The sequence below is a fragment of the Podarcis tiliguerta genome (genome assembly GCF_965153285.1).
Source record: "Podarcis tiliguerta genome assembly, chromosome: 2".
Lineage (NCBI taxonomy): Eukaryota > Metazoa > Chordata > Lepidosauria > Squamata > Lacertidae > Podarcis > Podarcis tiliguerta.
In genome coordinates, this window is record NC_139535.1 from 118,089,624 (window position 1) to 118,107,943 (window position 18,320).

The 18,320-nt window shown below is 43.8% G+C and overlaps 1 protein-coding gene and 1 long non-coding RNA gene across 7 annotated transcripts in view; both read right to left on the reverse strand.

Annotated features, from left to right (window-relative positions):
* The window catches only part of LRP1 (LDL receptor related protein 1), a 306,533-nt gene that overhangs the window by 169,331 nt on the left and 118,882 nt on the right, over nucleotides 1–18,320 (reverse strand). For all 6 annotated transcript variants that reach the window (XM_083428173.1, XM_083428171.1, XM_083428172.1 and 3 more), the window contains 3 exons: nucleotides 14,166–14,285; nucleotides 13,128–13,256; nucleotides 12,231–12,494 (listed from right to left, as the gene is read on the reverse strand). In XM_083428173.1, the coding sequence (XP_083284299.1) occupies nucleotides 12,231–12,494; nucleotides 13,128–13,256; nucleotides 14,166–14,285 (513 nt within the window). The remainder of the gene's footprint in view (nucleotides 1–12,230; nucleotides 12,495–13,127; nucleotides 13,257–14,165; nucleotides 14,286–18,320) is intronic.
* On the reverse strand, nucleotides 761–9,461 carry LOC310671943. Its single transcript, XR_014508301.1, has 3 exons — nucleotides 3,074–9,461; nucleotides 2,802–3,043; nucleotides 761–2,715 (listed from the first exon to the last, which is right to left on the reverse strand). It is a non-coding gene; the product is annotated as an uncharacterized lncRNA (long non-coding RNA).

Here is an 18,320-nt window from a genome sequence, read left to right on the forward strand (position 1 = left end):
GATGGGATCTGGAGTCCAACATCTGGAGGGGCACCAGGTTGAGAAAGTCTCACCTGGCCAAGAGTCCCACTATTTTGCTCCTCCATGCTTTGGATGACCCCCCCCCCCCAATGTCACAAAAGAAAAGCAAGGAAGCAAGAGAAAGGCAGAGAGGGAGCAGTCTCACTTGACATTTTCCAGAAACCTGGGGAAATGCTTTTAGATGCAATAGCAGACAACATTCCAATGCACACTGCTGGGAACATAGTCTGTAACAAGCACCACATCACAGAGCAACAGCACAGAACCAGTTCAAATGTGAGCAGGGGGGTGGGGGGTATATTGTGGTCTTCTTACATGTTGGAGTACCATCTGAGTATGCACAGAAGTCACTCATTTTAAAAAGTTGTGTCTCCCCGCCACCCATCAAAACTTTTCTCCTGCGCATGGAAAACTGATGTGCCAAGAAAGCCAGCATAATAGCCTTCTCTCTGACATGTGAACTTTCCCATGTGCGGTGTTCACTATGAAACAGCTTAGTAAAACAATCCAGATTGCTCAAGCAAAACATCCAAACCATATGTTTCGTATAAAGCCATTTCTTCTTAACCATGACGATGGTGATCAAGTTAAACTCAGAACATGGAGTGAAACCCATCAAGAGAGTCTCTTCAAGGTAAATATTTGGACAGTCTAGAACAACTCCACCCCAACCAACACCCACATCCAGCCAATAAAAGTGAAGAAGGGGCAGCAGATTTTTGGAAGAGGGCATATATTTTATTCCAGCAGATCACATCTCTAAATTACTTTTAAAATCCATCTGCTATTAAAGGTTGGTTGGTAGGCAGCAGTCAGATGAGCCAAGGCAGTTGCTGGGTGACAATCACATTGTGCCTGTGCTTACCAGTGTTTAGTAAGTTTGCTTTACATGTTTCCTGTTCTTGGCTTTCAGGATAGGGCAGATTCGAGCTTTAAATAAATTCCATTCCTTTTCAGGGGCCATGTAAAGGCAGCATCTGCATCAGTCCCAAACCGTGGAAGAGATTCATCATGCTGCTTCAAGGGCTTCACAACATGTGCCTTGATGAATTGGTATGGTTTAAAACTAGCTTTGTGTCATTATTTTCAGTATGTTGTATTTTTTAGTAGCACCTGGGTGATTTATTTTGGCTTCCTGCTCACTGTAGGAGCAATAGTCTTGAAATATTTTCTCTGAAAGATACCATTTGAACCCTGCTAAATATTCTAGATATAAAGAAAAAACAAACTAAACGAAATCCTCACGTCTTTTTAAAAGACATGTCCAACAACATCTGGCGGGCCCCTGGTTCTTCATCTCTGTGTTGTCAGAAGGATGACACACAGTCTTCTTTCACTGCAAGATACCCAATGAAGGAAGTTCTATTTTGGCCAGGAAGGAAGTGAAGGGTAGATTAGGCTTCTCAACTGTTTTCCTCTGATGTGCCCCAGCTGGTATCCAGTACATATGGAAGATCCTGGGCTGAGTGGCCTATGTATCTAAAGCCAGCATAGCAACATTTCCATTTTTACATTTTTACTGTGCCACTGGGAGCTGTCTTAATACTAACCTATTGGCACCCAGTTGCCACCCCTTGCTGAGATCGTTGAAAACACACTGTTCATATAAAGCACAGCATTAAGAGGCAGGCACATGATGTGTGTAAGGAACGCAAGCTGCACAGAGAAAGGCATTAAATTATTAAAAGTCTGAGAAGCCTGCCTCCTGCTAAGCTATGAGTATTTAGAGGTCTAAGAACCTGAAAGCCGATTTCCTTCTGAAATTGTTTGGAGGATCAGAGTCAGAAGGGAACCCAGTTGCAAATGAACACAGGCATTGTCAATGGGCCACAAGGCTGCAGAAAATGCATTCATAAAGAGGAGGTTTAGATCAAGATTACAAAGGCTAGCAGTCCTTCCAAAATGCTCAATGAAGGAACAAATCTAGTGATTTGTGTCCTGCCACAGATACCCAGCCTTGCGAACTAGGCACCTTTAGGTCAATAATTTCCAAAATTGATGATGAGCTGAGACAAATTGGGGGGGGGTGCACACAAAAGTCTGAAAGTAGGTCACAAGTTTCTGGGCACACTGAGTGCAGCATACTAGTTTCACAGGCCTTCATGATCAGATCAAAAACAAAGAAAGAAGTGGGTCACAAATATTCTCGTGAGGAAGCTGGTAAATGTGGGTTGAACAAGGTAACTGTTAGGTGGATTTGTAACTGCTTTACTGACTGAACCCAAAGAGTACTCATTAATGGTTCCTCGTCATCCTGGAAAAAAGTGACAAGTGGGGTGCCACAGGGTTCCGTCCTGGGCCCATTGTTGTTCAACATCTTTATAAATGAATTGGATGAATGAATTGAGGGGATGCTCATCAAATCTGCTCATGCCACCAACTGGGAGGGGTAGCTAATGCCATAGAAGATTCAGAATTCAAAATGACCTTAACAGATTGGATAATTGTGTCCAAGCTAACAAAGTTAATTTCAATAGGGACAAATGCAAGGCTCTGCACTTAGGCAGGAAGAACCAGGTGCACAAATATAAGATGGGGGACACCTGGCTTACTAGGAGTACATGTTTAAAGGATCTAGGGGTCAAGCTTCACATGAGTCAACAGTGTGATGCAGCAGCAAAAAAAAGCTAATGCTATTGTAGTCTGCATCAACAAAAGTATAGTGTCCAGATCAAGGGAAATAATAGTACCACTCTATTTTGCCTTGGTCAGATCACACCTGGAATACTGCGTCCAATTCAGAGCGCCACAATTTAAGGAGCTTATCGACAGGTTAGAACGGGTGCAGAGGAGGACGACTAAGATGATCAAGGGTCTAGAAGCCAAGCCTTACGAGGAATGGTTGAGGGAGTTGGAAAAGAGGAGACTGAGAGGAGATATGAAAACCGTCTTCAAATATCTGAAGGACTGTCACATGGTAGATGGAGCAAACATGTTTTCTCTCGCTCTGGAAGGTAGGACTCGAACCAATCTATTCAAGTTACAAGAAAGGAGATTCTGACAAAACATCAGGAAGAACTTTCTGACGCTAAGTGCTGTTTGACAGTGAAACGGTCTCCCCCGGGAGGTGGTGGACTCTCCTTCCTTGCAGGTCCTTAAACGGAGCCTGGATGGCCATCTGTCATGGATGCTTTAGTTGAGATTCCTGCATTTCGGGGGGTTGGACTAGATGGCCCTTGGGGTCCTTTCCAATTCTAAGATTCTATTATTCTATGAAACAAGGCAAAAGCTCTATTGATGTGTGCCTTTTAAAAATTGCTCTGAGGGCATATTTACAGTACACGTTTTGAATTAGATTTATATCAGTTCAACTGCCCTGGCTTTTTTCGAAGAATCCCAGGGAATGTAGGTTTGGGTGGGATGCTGACAACTCTTCCCCTGATTCATGAGCTACAGTTCCCAGGATTTCCTAAGGAGAGGGAAATGGCTGTTAAGCCAAGTTCTATTTTTGATGTGTGGATCTTTGGAGGAGCTTTGGGCAGCCATCAGCTCAGACTTACTTTGCCCTTCTCACCTTCAAATATAAATGCCACTGCTTGTTTGTCAGTGAATTGTGTTTAGTGAGTCCCATTGCTTATCATTTCAAGTCCCCGGTAAAGAACAAGGAGCAAGGAAGGGGCATGAGGAAAAAGAGTAAGGATGACTTACAACAAAGCCAGAGGCTCAAGGAAAGGCTGGCACCGAGCTTCTGCCACAGACTTGTACTATGGTACTGGGCAAGCCGCCTTGTGTGCCTCTTGGCCTTACAAAATGTGAATAAGTGTCCTGCTTTTGATAGAGGCTATGTATGAGCTTGTGCCATGCTCTAAGGCTCCTATGATTCAGAGGCATTACTTGGATTCAATCAACAGAAGAGTGCTGCATTGTAGAGACTTGAGGAACTAGAAGGTTGCAAACTATTTTCTTGCTCACACACATAGCTTGTCACTGCAGAAAAGTCCTTCAAGAGCTTACAAGAACAAAGATTCTGACACCATATACTGGTAGTTTTCATTCCCCTTTTTTATATAACCTGGCATGAAATGGCTATAACTCAGACTCAAAGTCCTTCACAGCCTCTCTACATCCCACTTTAATTTACCGTTGTGTCTCATATGCTACATGTTATTGTACAATTGATTCTGCCCTGTTCTTTTGTGGGGGTTTTGCAAGCTATTTACCTGTTAAAGTGAGAAAACCGGACTTTGCTGATGGAAAAAGGGTTTTGTAAAATCAAACAGTATTTTTAAAATGTCTGGTAGTCAAGGATTTTTTGGCCTCTTGGGAAATTGAAGCCTCTAAGATGAACATTTAGCTGAACATCTAGGCTGCACCCACTGAAGCTAACGAGAGCCTGCTGATTTTGTAACAAGAAGGGAATCATAGCCACGAAACTGGTTGCTTCCGAAATTGCACTCCACGGGGTTTTGAGTCCCAACCCTGTAATGATGGGCCCATAATTACAACTAGGAGCCCATTATGGGTGATTTGAAACATCCGCTCAGCTCAGAACCTACTTGGGTGTTGTTGCTTTGCCTGCATGGGAATTGGTTCAAAATACCTGCTCCATTATCAGCAATCTGGCCCAGACCAATTTCAGCCAAAGATAAGCAAACCATCTGCATAGATCATGGGAAAGAAGAAATTTTTCAGGTAAAGAAAGAACTACTCTCTTTCTATCCCTAAATGTGAAGAGGCATTCTTCTTCTACCAAGATTTCTTCCCTACTTTCATTTTTAAGTGGAAAGGGACTAGGGAGAGAAATGTTTGTTGTTTTGATGGTAAGTGTAATAGCTTGGATTCAGCAAAATGCTGTTTTATGTGGGATGACAATTAAACCAGGAGAAAAAGCAAGAGACCACTTCCAAATCTTGAAGGAAAACAAGCAGAAATAAAGCAAGACTGGAAACAAAGTACATATGGACTGCAGTTGGATCTTTCTTCCACTTTTATTTAAAAAGAAAACCTAAAACTCAGTAACCAAGCATCAGGTTGGTACACAAACGGTTCAACAGAGATACGGTTTCTTTGCAAACTCTGTAGTAACTTCTTCTCACTCTCAGTTTCTTTCTGTTTAAGGGGGTGGGGAGACGTGCCAAGCTACAGGCAGCAATAATTGAAAACTGTCACTGTGGAAGCCTATGTTTCTTTTCCACATAGTGGATGCAGCATCAAAAGACCTCGCAGAGCCAAGAGAAGTCACCATTCAGACACTACAAGCTCATCCACACTTTCACTTGACCCATATTTTGCTTGTATTGTGTACTTGCCCCAGGTCCAATAGCTTTTATCATTGTTCTGCGGCTGTGCCTTGAGAAAATCCGATCCTACTCACTGAATTAAAGCTCAGTTAAGCAAAATCTATCTACAGATTTTCTGCACATCTGATAAGATCCGATTCAGCAAGTAAGATCGGATTTTTGCAAGGCACAGCAACAGAACAACAAGAAAAGCTTTCAGGCCCAGAGAAATTAATCAGTACACAATACGATCAAAATATGGGTCAAGCAAACGTGTGGATGAGTCCTCCTGGAAATAATCAGGATTATTTCCATCCAATGGCAATGTTACAGATGTGCTTTTAGGTCCCTGCTGTTCCTGGAAAGGCACAGCACATTCCAAGCCGCACAGGGCCTTTTAGTCAGCTTCGCAGCTTCTGATTAGTAGGCCACTTGATGCTGAGCACATCTCTTGTTATGACTTGAATGGGGGAAGGAAGTCGGAGGTGGCGATGGTGTTATTTACAAAATTCCAATTCCCTTTAACCATAATTAAAAGGCTGTAGTTCCCCAGGTACTATTAAAAAAGAGCTTGGTGTCTCAAAGCAACCTTGGAATTAACTTCCCGAATGCATAAATTCCTCAACATCCATACACAGTGTTGCTCCCCAACTGCATGACTAGGAAGACAAAAGACCTGAGTATGATTCTTGACTCCATCATTGACCTACATGATGACCTTTGAAAAATCCCTACTCTTCTCACCTATGCTCTATGAATCAGAGTTCTGGATATGAAGTCAGCCCGCGTGATGCACTTGCTAAGACGGGCCCAGGCTCCAATCCCCATTCAGCCACTAAGTTCACTGGGCAATCTTGGGCCAGCCATATACTCTAAGCCTAACCTACGCTTACTTGGTTGCTGTGAGAATAAAGTAGGAAGGTATCACTCGATGCCACCCTGAGCTCCTTGGAGGAAAGGTGGAAAATGGATGTAATAAATAAATGAAATGTTTGCTGCAGTTCCATAACAGCATTCTGAATGCCCATCACTGCCTATAGCTTAGTTCATCGTCACAGAGCTTCTGCTTTGGAACAACCCAAGGAATGTGAAAAGTAAAGGCACAGGTGCTTGACTGGTCTGAGGCCTGTAGAAAAATGTGCAATGTTAAGAAACTCTAGTAAAATGGGGTGAATCTGGTAGTCAGTTGAGAATGTGAGTGAAGTCGTCCACATGCCCGTTTCTTGGGGGGGGGGGCTGTAATTTCCTTAAGGGAAATGGGATTCGAAAATATGCAGCAGACTGAGTCACTGCAATCTTACAGTATGGAGAGCTATTTCTGGCTAGCTGCTTTGATGGCAACAAGAGGAGCAGGCATCTAGCTATATACAGGTGTTGTCATAAATGGGCCAACTCATCACCTTGGAAGCAAACAGACTGTCCATGGGATTTTTTAAAAAGTAGATAATACCAATTGAAACTGAAGAGCTGATGTAACTGTGATTGCTACTGTAGCATCTGAATTCGTTTGCACTGTAATCCTCACTGCCTCCAAAGGAGCATGGTAGAGATACCACCCTTGCAGGCTAATTGGTTTCCCAAGGCATAAAGTAAATGGCACTGAGATCCTTAACATGCACACAACTGCACTGGCTGAAAACACATGACTACAGCATCCGCAAAGCCAGTATAAAAGCATCATGGCTTGCCAAGCTGATCTGGCACAGCCAAGAAGAAATGGTTGTCATCCACTGGTATCATGCTGGGGCCTCCAATGATTTATTTCAGAAGTGGGATCACTCTTGGAGACTGCAACCTCCTGGTCAGGGAGCAGGGTTTCCAAATTTTTCTGCCTTGAAAAAGAGAAGTGGGAGGATCACTGTCCCAGAAAATCGCACACTATAGTCTGGCTCTTCCAAGTCCTGCTAGTGCTCAGACCAGAGGAACTAGGAGAGCTAAGCACCAGAATGATGCACACCTTTTCTAGGCTCACCATGGGCGAGACGGGGGAATGCTCTGGCACTCTCAACTATTCCTCCTAGGCCTGACAGTCAGAAAGCATGGCTAGGGATTTCCTCTGCATCCAGTCAGGACAAAAGTGGCTCGTGGAAGTCAAAAGAAGAAGGTGTAGTGTTTCAGTGTGGCTGAGTCACTGTGTATTAGTAAAACATCTCACATTAAGGCCACACCTGCCTGCACAGTCACTTTCTCACATGTCTGAGGCACATCCATGTTCCTCTGAAGTGCAGGTCTGCATTTCACATCACAACAAAAACATCTTGCAATCATGATCAAAAGCAATGCCAGAACATAAGGAGAACCCTGCCATACCAAACCAGGGGCTTATATATTCCATCATCCTGTTTCCCACAGTAGCCAACCAGAAACCTTCAAAGAAGATGTCTCACTCTTCTTCCCTAGCAACTGGTGCACAGAGCCATATGAGCTCTAATCGTGGAAGTACTAGAGAGCCATAAAGACTAATAGCGATTGATAGCCTTGCCTACTGTGAAGATGGCCAATCTCCTTTTAAAGTCATCCAAGCTGACGGTCGTCACCAAATACCATGGAAGCAAGTTAGATATTTCAACTGTGTGCTACATCCTCTTTAGGAGTTCAGACAACTCTACTTGGAGATGCCCGGGAATGAAATTGGGACAATCTTCATGCAAAACTTGTGCTCTAGCACTGAGCAACATCCCTTCCCCAATATTGCTTAACTGTTCAGCCAGAACAGGAAGTTAAACATTCCAGCAGCTCTTGTTCTCACATACTCATGCACAGGAAACTTTCTATGTTTCTGCTTTGGTGCTCTCAAGCGTAAATGGTGACCTGGGCAGGCACATTTTCCCTAGGGTAGACTTGCACTCAACTGGGAAGACAGTGACAGCAACTCCACCACCCAAACTGATCCTACAATATTGCCTGCCCATAATGCAGAATAGTGAGAAACCAGGCAGCGTTGTTGCTGCCCTGTGCTCGTGTCCTGCTCGCAGGCTTCCTACAGGGGCAAATGGTTGGCCACTGTGAGAACAGGATGCTGCACTAGATGGGCCATTGACTTGAATCCAGCAGGGCTCTTATTACATTCTTATAGACAGTGAAAAGGGCACATTCAATCCCTAATGCAAATCAACATGCTCCAACCATTTCTTCATTAGGAATTCATGCTTGTAGATCTTCCTTTAAATGCCTACCGCACCCTTTCAACATTTTCAAGGCAGCAGAATTAGATTGAATAATGCAGCAGATGTCCCACCAATGCCATGCACAGAAGGTTATTAATCACCTCAAGGACACATTTATATTTGTCCAAGGTCATCTGCAACTTATACAGCATCACCAAGTGATAGTCTTTCCCATTACTGCAGTGGACTGACTGCCTCAGATCAAAGGGAAAGCATTGGAAGGAAGCTGTTTCCATGCCCATTTCCAGGTTCAAAGGATTCAGACTATTTTTGTCTGGCATAAGAATGAAAGGAGGGAGGGAGGCAGCCTCTTGGAGAGAGAGTGGTGGAAACAAAAGCTTGAATTGAAAAGCAAGACAAGCAGGCCTCAAATATTGCTACCTATTCCTAAAACGATACATGGTGTATTAAGAGCCACTGGGAATGTTCAAGGCTGTGATGGCAGCAGAGCAGAGCCACTTTTTATGATGAGAGGCTGCCTCCAATTATGCCTAAAGTGAGTGTTAAAAAGCAAAAACGGTACATGTGTGAAGGGTGCAGAATTCTCTACTTGTCTGTATTTTACCCCACTGCAGTCGCTCCCTCTCCAGATACTCACAGGAATGCACCCCACAGCCAGCTACTTCCATTATCAGCACCCAGCTAGAGATAAAATTTACCTGAGGGCATATTGTCTGCTGAAAGCTAAGCCAGGGATCATAGATCATAGAGTTAGAAGGGAGAACGGGGATCATACAGTCCAACCCCCTGCAATGTAGGAATCTTTTGCCCAACACGGGGCTCAAACCCACAATCCTGAGATTATGAGTCTCATGCGCTACTGACTTGAGCTAGCCTTTGTAATAGGGGGTGGAACAGCAATGCCCCCCATACCTTGCAGTGGCAGTGGTTTCCAGGGAGATCTCACCCAAACCTCACAAGAACTCACAAAGCGCGTAAGATCTTCTGAGACTTCGGTGAGATCTTGAAAGATCTTGACGGAAGTTGGTGCCACTGCTGCTCATGCTTCATGGACACCATCACACAACACAGGTAAGAGAGGCAGAACAGTGGGGGTGGCCCGTTCCCATTTTGCCTCAAGTGGGGAATCAGGATGTGCTACCCCTGAATCTAGTATATCTGATCAAACAGGGTCTGGCATATTCACCAGTTCCCTGTTCTGGATAGGGTTGCACTCCCTCGATCCACCTTTGTCACTTGAAGCTCAATGGCCTCAGTGGCTTGGAGTGCCTTTTACCAGCTGCAGTTGTTACACTAACTACAGCCGATAGTCTGGCCATGGTGATTCATGGATTGGGAATCTCAAGATTCAATTATTACAATGTGCTTTATATGTGGGGCTACCCTTGGGCCTCATCAGAAGACTCCAGTTGGTGCCAAATGCTTCGGCTAGATAGATAGAAACATACTATTGCCAGCTCATAACTCCAGTGCTCAAATGTTTGCACTGACTGCCCATATGCTACCAAGCCAGGATCAAGGTTCTTGTATTAATTTACAAGGCTTTTAACAATTTGGGTCCAGGAAACTGGACCACCTAATCCCTTATACCCCTGCCAGATCACTGAGATCTTCAGGGGAGTCACTGTTAGTGATCCCCCATAGCTCAAATGCAGGGCTCATGACCACCAGGAGTTGTGTGTTCAGTATTTTGAGCCCAATTTTATGGAACACCTTTCTAGTTGAGGTCGGATATGACTACTGAACTTCAGGTGCCTACTGAAGAATTTGTTTTATCATTGCAGCAGGAATTTTAACTGAAGTTTGATTTTATAGTTTGAACTGATGTTTTACTTCTTGCATTGTAAACTGCTTAAGAGACCACTGTAGTTAAGCAGCTAAATAAATAAATGCCACTGCCTATGTCTCAAGGTCTCCCTTTATGACATCACTATCCTTGCCTGCCATGGAAAAAACCAAGCCTCAGACAACCAGCAGCACGTCCTTAAAGAAGAAGAACTCTACAGAGAATCCAGCCATGCCTGTGCTGCTTGCTCTGTTATGACTCATCCTTCCTCCCAGATGGCTCAGATATATATAAAAAAGTATTTTCTAAATCACTACCTTCAGACTGAGAAATAGAGACTATTTGGCCAACAATTGTACAGTACTAAAATAAATAAGAAGAAGAAGTAAAAAACAACAATAATGCACACAAGTTACTTGAGGAATCTTAGATTTCAACATGTGGCTTATACTTGTCCTGACATTATGCAGCTTTCTGGAGAAAAAGCAAAAGGGGGAGGGCAGAGATAGAGAGACAGACAGACAGACAGACAGAGACACAGAGAGCATGCAGCACACAATGGAGCCTGGGTTCCTAAGAGCTACATACAGGAACAGTGTTAAACACGGCCTGCACTGAGCTTTAAACAAAGGATAGCACAAAGTAGCTCAGGCTTCCACCCAAAAGCATGCACAAAGAAACAGCATAAAAAGCAGCTCTTTTGGAGCCACCTGCTCCACAAATCACTTTCAAGTGACTGAGCCACAAAGTTAGTCACTCCTACAAATCCGGTGTGGATCACTGAGGTTCCTCTGTCTATGGGGCAGCCAAACCACCAAGATCTGGACTGGATCCTATCCCTCCAAGGACCATTGCAACCCCACCCTATTCAGACCTCTCAAGAGCAGTCTACCCCACAATGTAAGAACCACTGAGAACGACTTGCCTCTTTCAAAGGCAAGTGCAGAATTTCACATGCCAGCCTTCCAGTTAGCAACCAAGAAAATTAGAAAACAAGGGCTTCTGGAATTGTTTTTGAAGATCTATTTTTTAAATGCTTTTTAACATCTTTACGCGCCCCCTAGCCCAGCTTGTCCGGAGTTTTGGGCTGGGTTGCCATATTATTATTATTAGTTGCTGCCTCCTGCTATCCTATCCATCCAACAACTCTAACCTTCTGCACAAGGGTGATGAGACACATAATGAAAGTATGGCTGAGAGGGTGTTAATTACTTTGTTAGATACAGGGGAAACCATAGTGAGAGGATTCAGAAGATACCCTTCCTCTTCTGGCGAGGAACATTTGCAAAAGCTGTGAAAATTCCAGTTCCAATGGGAAGCTATACCAGTTAAATAGCTATCCTTTTCTTTTGTTCTCATTTGGGGCTTGTGTGCCAAACGACCATGTTCCTACCTAGTAGATATTGACTATTAAGAATTAGCATTTTCCTGTCCCACATATGCCAGAGATGTGGGTCATCTCCAGTTCGTAGATGCTCAGCTGAGGAAGTGTGGGCACCATCACAGCTCTCCACTGAAGGGTGCAGATTATTTGAACTGTGCAACTTGCCGTGAAGGAAGGGGCAGAAGACAGTCATGAGCAAGTGGCAGGCAAGATGGTCTAGCTAGCAGTGCTTGTCTCAAGAGACTGGGGAAAAAATCCTTATGCAGCCATTGTCTCCCCTTGTGACTAATCCAATTGTTCAGCTTCCCCATTCAGTGATTTTCCATCTGTATATTAAAGCGTAATAGCTTCACCTCAAGGGACAACATCTACCAAAGACAACATTCTGCCCCACCCTCCAATGCATCCCAAATTCTTCCTTTTCGCTTGTTTCACTCAAGATTAATGATGATAAAATAAAAGGTTGTCTTCTCAGTTAAAAGCTCCATTTTCTACAAAATTTTGCCAACTGAATAGTTACATTTTTACCGTCTTAAAAACAGCAACAAGCCGGAAGGGTGTGAGGGTGGGAATCAACCCCACAACATTTTTGTATGCAAAAGTAAATTGGTATATTAATCTAAAGGAATGTGTGTTTCCATGAGAGGAGGAGCCTGTTCATGAGAACTTCTATACAGCAAGCAGCAACTTACGGTGCAAGCTGAGAGAGATGTTGATGGTCCACTCCTCAACAAATCCCTTGAGATTGGGGATTTTGGCACATTTCAGGATAGTTTGGGAAGAGCTGTCACCAACATGGACCCAGCAGACTGTGTCTTCTCTGTAGTTGAAATCCATGGCTGTGGTCTGCTTGGTGCTGGTGGGAGTGATGTTAGGGACAGACCCACCATTCAGGAAAGTAGCCATAATGTTCTGAGAGTTGGCAATGAGTAGGACTGGAGGTCGATCTACTGGTTCTGTTGAAGAAACAGAGTTGCCAAAGTTGAAACAAGGATTAGGCACCCAGATGCACATCTTTCTTAAAGGACCTACTCATTTTAGGATGAGGTCCAGCAAATGCACTAGCCAAGGGGCACCCCCAGGTAACAAAGTATGAGAATGCACAAAATGTGTCAATTCCTCATCTGTAATATGGCAAAGAAACATGTAAAAAGGGGAGGAGAGACAGGCTGTGTGATGGGGCGGTTTGTCTCGCTATCATACTGCCCAGCACCAAGTGAAAAAGCATTCACACTCAAGTGAGTTGTTTGCATTGCCCTGCACAAAAAGCAAATAACTGTAAATGTGCACTTGCACTGTGACTTTGTATGTAGATTGTGTGCAAAATGTGGGGGTAAAGAGCATTTCTGGCCCTAAATTACACTCTGGGGGTCCCCAAGGAATCAAGCTGGCAACATCCTTTATGAGAGCCAACATGAGATGACTGGCATCCCAAAACATTTGTGAGAAGGTCTTCCAAACTGTGCTCCACTAATCAGAAAATATGGTGAGCACAGTAAAAGTGCTTTGTAGAGTGCAAACCAGGCCACCAGTGCTTGCCCACAAGACAGAAAACCACAAGGCTGGGGGAAAATGACTGATTTGCTTACCATTCTTAGCTTTGCAGGACTTGTGATCAGGCTGGAGCAGATATCCTTCAACACAGCTGCAAACATAGGAACCATGGTGGTTGGTGCAGGTTTGGCTACAAGTGCCGTAATTAGTGCACTCATCAATATCTGTGAGGAAGAATGAGAAACTTATTACTAATCTGTTATATATCTAATATAGCTCAGTAAAATGCTGCTGTGGAAGTGCATGAATGGAGCGGAAAGACAAGGATTTAAAAAACCAAAACATTGGGATAAAAAAGAACATGCTCACTTCCTCCAAGGGCACAATATTCTGGGGACACTGTCCTGCACAGGCCACTCTGAAATGAATGAAAGCTCCCCATGAGAAAAGGAGTTTGCATTTCCATATTTGGATCATATACCAAATAACTGATTTTGCCATAACTTGCAAGCCCCAAAAATGAAAGATTTCTTAACACCCAGCTTGTAAGTGCTGTGCCTGTATCACTCTTGAATTATTAGATGCATACCTATCTCATACCTGTTTCTAGGTCTGCCCCCCCCAAAAAAAATGTTCACGAAGTGAAAGTGACATGTAGCTGACATACTGAAAGTGACACCAATATAACACTCTTGTTCATCACAATTAAAAGTCCGACACCGTAACTTATTTACTGAGAGCCATCTAATTGCTATGGAAAATCTGGATCTAGAATCCAGGACTCTGAACTGACAGTTAACAGCACTAGCTCATTATTTCATGGTATCTCTCAAGATTGACATTTCTTCTGCTTCGTGTGAAGGCGAAAAGTCCAGACACAATCATTTTAAAAGCCACAACACAAATCAGTCTACCATGAATTTCTACTGAAAATAAAAATGATTGGAGGAGGGGAAAGGAGATGGGGAGAGGGAGGGAGGGAGGAGAAGAGAAGAACAGGGAGACAAGCAACACTGTCTATCAGAGAAAATACAATAGATGTAGACCAAACATATGTTTTTCCTCCTTAGAAGCTGCTGTCAGATGTCCGTCTTCTGCATTCTCTCCTGTTCCGTATTACGGACGTCACCTACCTTTGCAGCTTTTCCCATCTTCTGCCAGCTGGAAGGTACTGTTGCAATAGCACTCTGGGCCATTCAGAGTCGGGGCACAATGGTGCTTGCATCCCATCTCTGTGCAGTTTTTGTAGAACTCTAAAGAAACAGTGGGAGGGGGAGGGAAATGGCATCAGTTGGCTGCTGGGAAGGTGATTTAGATTTGAACAGGTGTGGGGGAACCTGTGGCTCACTTGATGTTGCTGCACTACAACTCCCATTAGCCCTGGCCATGAGCCATACTAGATGGGGCTGATGGGAGTGAGTCCAACAAACACCTGGAGGGCCACAGGTTTCCTACCCCTGGATTGAAGATTTCAGGGACATATAAAACCTAGAGTAGTGAACAAATTCACTGGATATTTCTTCTGCTTTAATATTCACGCATGGCACAAACAGTTCTGCAAGAAGCTACAAGGCTCATGTAGAAATCTTCCTTTTGGGTTTTGTTACATCAGTTTTAACCTAAGGTTCCCTCCTAAGTCAGGCAGGTGTACAGCAAAGAGTGAGTCTTGCTTCTTCAAATTAGTTGGATATTTAGGAACCTCTTAAGAAATACAAAATGCTATGCTCCAAAGGAACCCAATCCCTCTCATAATCAAAAGGTTTGCAGCAATGCAACTCAACAGTTCCATTTCAAAGACGTGGTGGGAGAGCAGCTAATGGTCGAAGCTTATTCTGGGCAAAATCCTTAATATATGTCATACCCGCCCATCTCCATCTCTAATAAAGTCAATTTTTATTTGTATTTTTAAATAAGCACCAGAATCCGGAGTGAAAAATTCAAGAAGATCTGAGAGGATGCTGGGATATGAAACTTGTATTGTCTGCAAGTTCACATCACCCACAATTACCACCCCAAGATCCTCTGCAACACTGCAAGAGTTTCTGAGGCACACCACTCATTTCAATAATAATAATAATAATAATAATAATAATAATAATAATTTTTATTTATACCCCACCCTCCCCGGCCAAAGCCAGGCTCAGGGCTGCTAACACCAGTAAAATTACAATAAAAACATAATTGGGGGGGGGATTTAAAATACAGGTTAAAATGCAATTTAAAATGCAGCCTCGTTTTAAAAGTAGCCCATTGATCAAAACCATAAGGGAAGGGAAACAGAAGGGTCAGACTGAGTCCAAACCAAAGGCAAGGCAGAACAGCTCCATCTTGCAAGCCCTGAGGAAAGATGTCAAGTCCCGCAGGGCCCTAGTCTCTTGTGACAGAGCATTCTACCAAGTCGGGGCCAATACTGAAAAGGCCCTGGCCCTAGCTAAAACCAATCTAACCTCCTTGAGGCTCGGGACCTCCAAAATGTTGTCATTTGTGGACCTCAAGGTCCTCAACGGGGCATACCAGGAGAGGTGAATGTGGCAACAAGTCTTGGGCCAGTCCTGAAACAGGCTCACAAGTAACTGGCAGGCACCATAATTATCCAAGTCAAATCATCAGTCCACTGGGGCTGTCACAGATAGGTGGCATTGGCTTCAGTACTCAACATAACACAAGGGAATACTGTTACCCCCACTATTTCCCATCACTCCAGATTATTACCAATCAAAACCAGATGTTAATATTTTACCGAATTTCTCATTTACAGTCAAAGTCGCTCTGGGGTACCTGACTCCCAATAATTTCAAAAGATGTGTGCAGGCGGCTTATTTATTTATTTACTTGTTCATTCATTCAAACATTTCACTCTATAACGCTTCCACTTTCAAGATTTGCAGCAGTACAGTAGACGCTCGGGTTGCGAATGTGATCCGTGCAGGAGGCGCCTGCGCACGCGTGGGTTGCAATTTGCGCTTCTGCGCATGCACTGAAACCCGGAAGTAACCCATTCCGGTAGTTCCAGGTGCGGCGCAGTGCGCAACCTGAAGCATCTGTAACCAGAGGCATGACTGTACAGCATTGCTGCAAATCTAGCAGTAACAACATGCCGCTATGCCTCATCCAAGCTATTATGTGATGCTGCAACCAAACCACATGACTGAACTATAAGAATGACAATTATTTTTAAACTGTACAGCTTAGCTGTGGAGGGAGAAAATTTGCTTGTTATTTTAGTTTTGGCAAAGTTGTTGAAGACCCATACACAAACATTATCTTTGTAGCAAATTTAACACAAGGATTGTTTTCCTAAAGAGCACAGAAAAAAACTCCATTTTTACAAGTGCAGACAACAGCTCCTAAACTGTAACGATCTGTTATGAGCTTAGGAAAATGCCTTACACCAGCATTGTCTACTTTGACTGCCAGCAGCTCTCTACGCTTTCATATGCCACTATCTGATCTTTTTTCAAAATGGAGATGCCAGGGATTGAACCTGGGACCTTCTACATGCAAAGTATGCACTCCAGCACTGAGCTGTGGTCCCTCCTTGAATGCCAGTCTTCTCCTTCACCATTTAAAAAGCTGGTTTGCTTGCCCAGTTGTGTAAGCCACTGCGCCAGACTATATAAGTTTTGAATATAGAACAGCTACAACATCAAACTGGTTGGACAGTGTTCTCGAAGCTACAAACATGAGTCTGACCAAACTGTGGGAGGCAGTGGAAGACAGGAGTGCCTGGCGTGCTCTGGTCCATGGGGTCACGAAGAGTCGGACACGACTAAACGAGTAAACAACAACAACAACAACACAACATCAAGCATTATGCAGGCGACACAACTTGATCTGGGCCACTGTTACCGCGAGGCATCATGCTAATGCACTTCAGAAGCATTGTAGACAGTTGCTAAGAACCACCAATATGAGAGGGACTAAAGATGGGAATATTTAGAAGCAGGTTTGAGGCCAACTCACTTAGACTATTCCAAAGCTCTTGTGACTATGGCTCTACACTAGGGCTGAAATTTCACAACTGACTAGGCAACTGGCAGGAACGACCTTTTTATTATTATCTGGGATGGGATGGACCAACTCAGCAGTTCCCAGGCACACCAACACAAATGTGATTCTACCCACAAGGTTGCAAAATAAGGGGGGAGGGGGGATGAAAAGTACCCTTTCGCTGGGAATGCTAGCTACTCAAACAAGGCAGCAATAAGATAAGCTTCTGTGGCTCCAATTATTGCACAAAGGGGTCAGCACTGTAGCTTTTGTGGCCAAAACGGACAATAATTATGTGCTACTAGAGTGCACTTCGACCTACAAATGGTTCTTTGTCTCTATCCTCTCCCTCCCACCCACCCGCTCCCCCTTTCTTTCCATCCTGGGTGCCACCGCTGCCACTTCAGAGTTCAGCATTTCAAAGCTGGTTACAAGAAGAGCCCCTTGCATTTATTTACAATGAATTGGTTTGCAGTGATTTCAAAATGGAATTCATTATGAAAAGAGCCTTAGGGCAAGTTTGCACATGACAGTTTCTTCTATATGCAAGCAGCCCTAAATGAACTCAAGATCTGCAGTCGTAATTAATAATGCAACCTGTACAACCAGGCAAGAGTGGATGTAGCCTCCACCAGTGGCCTTTTTCATCTGGCAACTGCCCAAAAGGAAAAGGAGAGACAGTGAGATCCCAACTTCATCAGCTTTGTGCTGGCAAATGCCATTTGGCTCCTACTTCCCGAGGTTCATCAGTGGCTAGTCTATCTGGAAGCTGTGATAGTGAAATAGACTCCCACAAGAGGTAGTGGACTCTCCTTTCTTGGAGATTTTAAAGCAGAAGTTGGATGGCCACCTGTCATGTACGATCCAGTTTGAGATTCCTGCATTGCAGGGGGTTGGACTAGATGACCCTCGGGATTCCTTCCAACTCTACAATTCTATGCTTAAAAGAAGGATGAGTCTGCTAGGGTCCTTTGGATCAGTGTGGCTAGGACCAACTGGGTTCCTTCCACCCACAATATATCTATCAGCAGCCACTCAAAAAGCCATTATACTTGGCCGCTTCATTTGCATGTTTGGTTTCCTCTTCCCTATGTTATCCTTTGTTCCCATTTTTGTCAAATCCATTAGTTTGTAAGCATTCTGGTGAGGGCCTATTTTGATTCTTTGTATCATTTATCAGACTTTTATGTTGAATAATCATGCTGGCAGTATGATGGCTGCTAAGAACAACCAATGTTAGCTTATATATTTTGCCAGGAAGCACAAAGGCTGCTTGTGCATAGGTGAAAATGTCACAT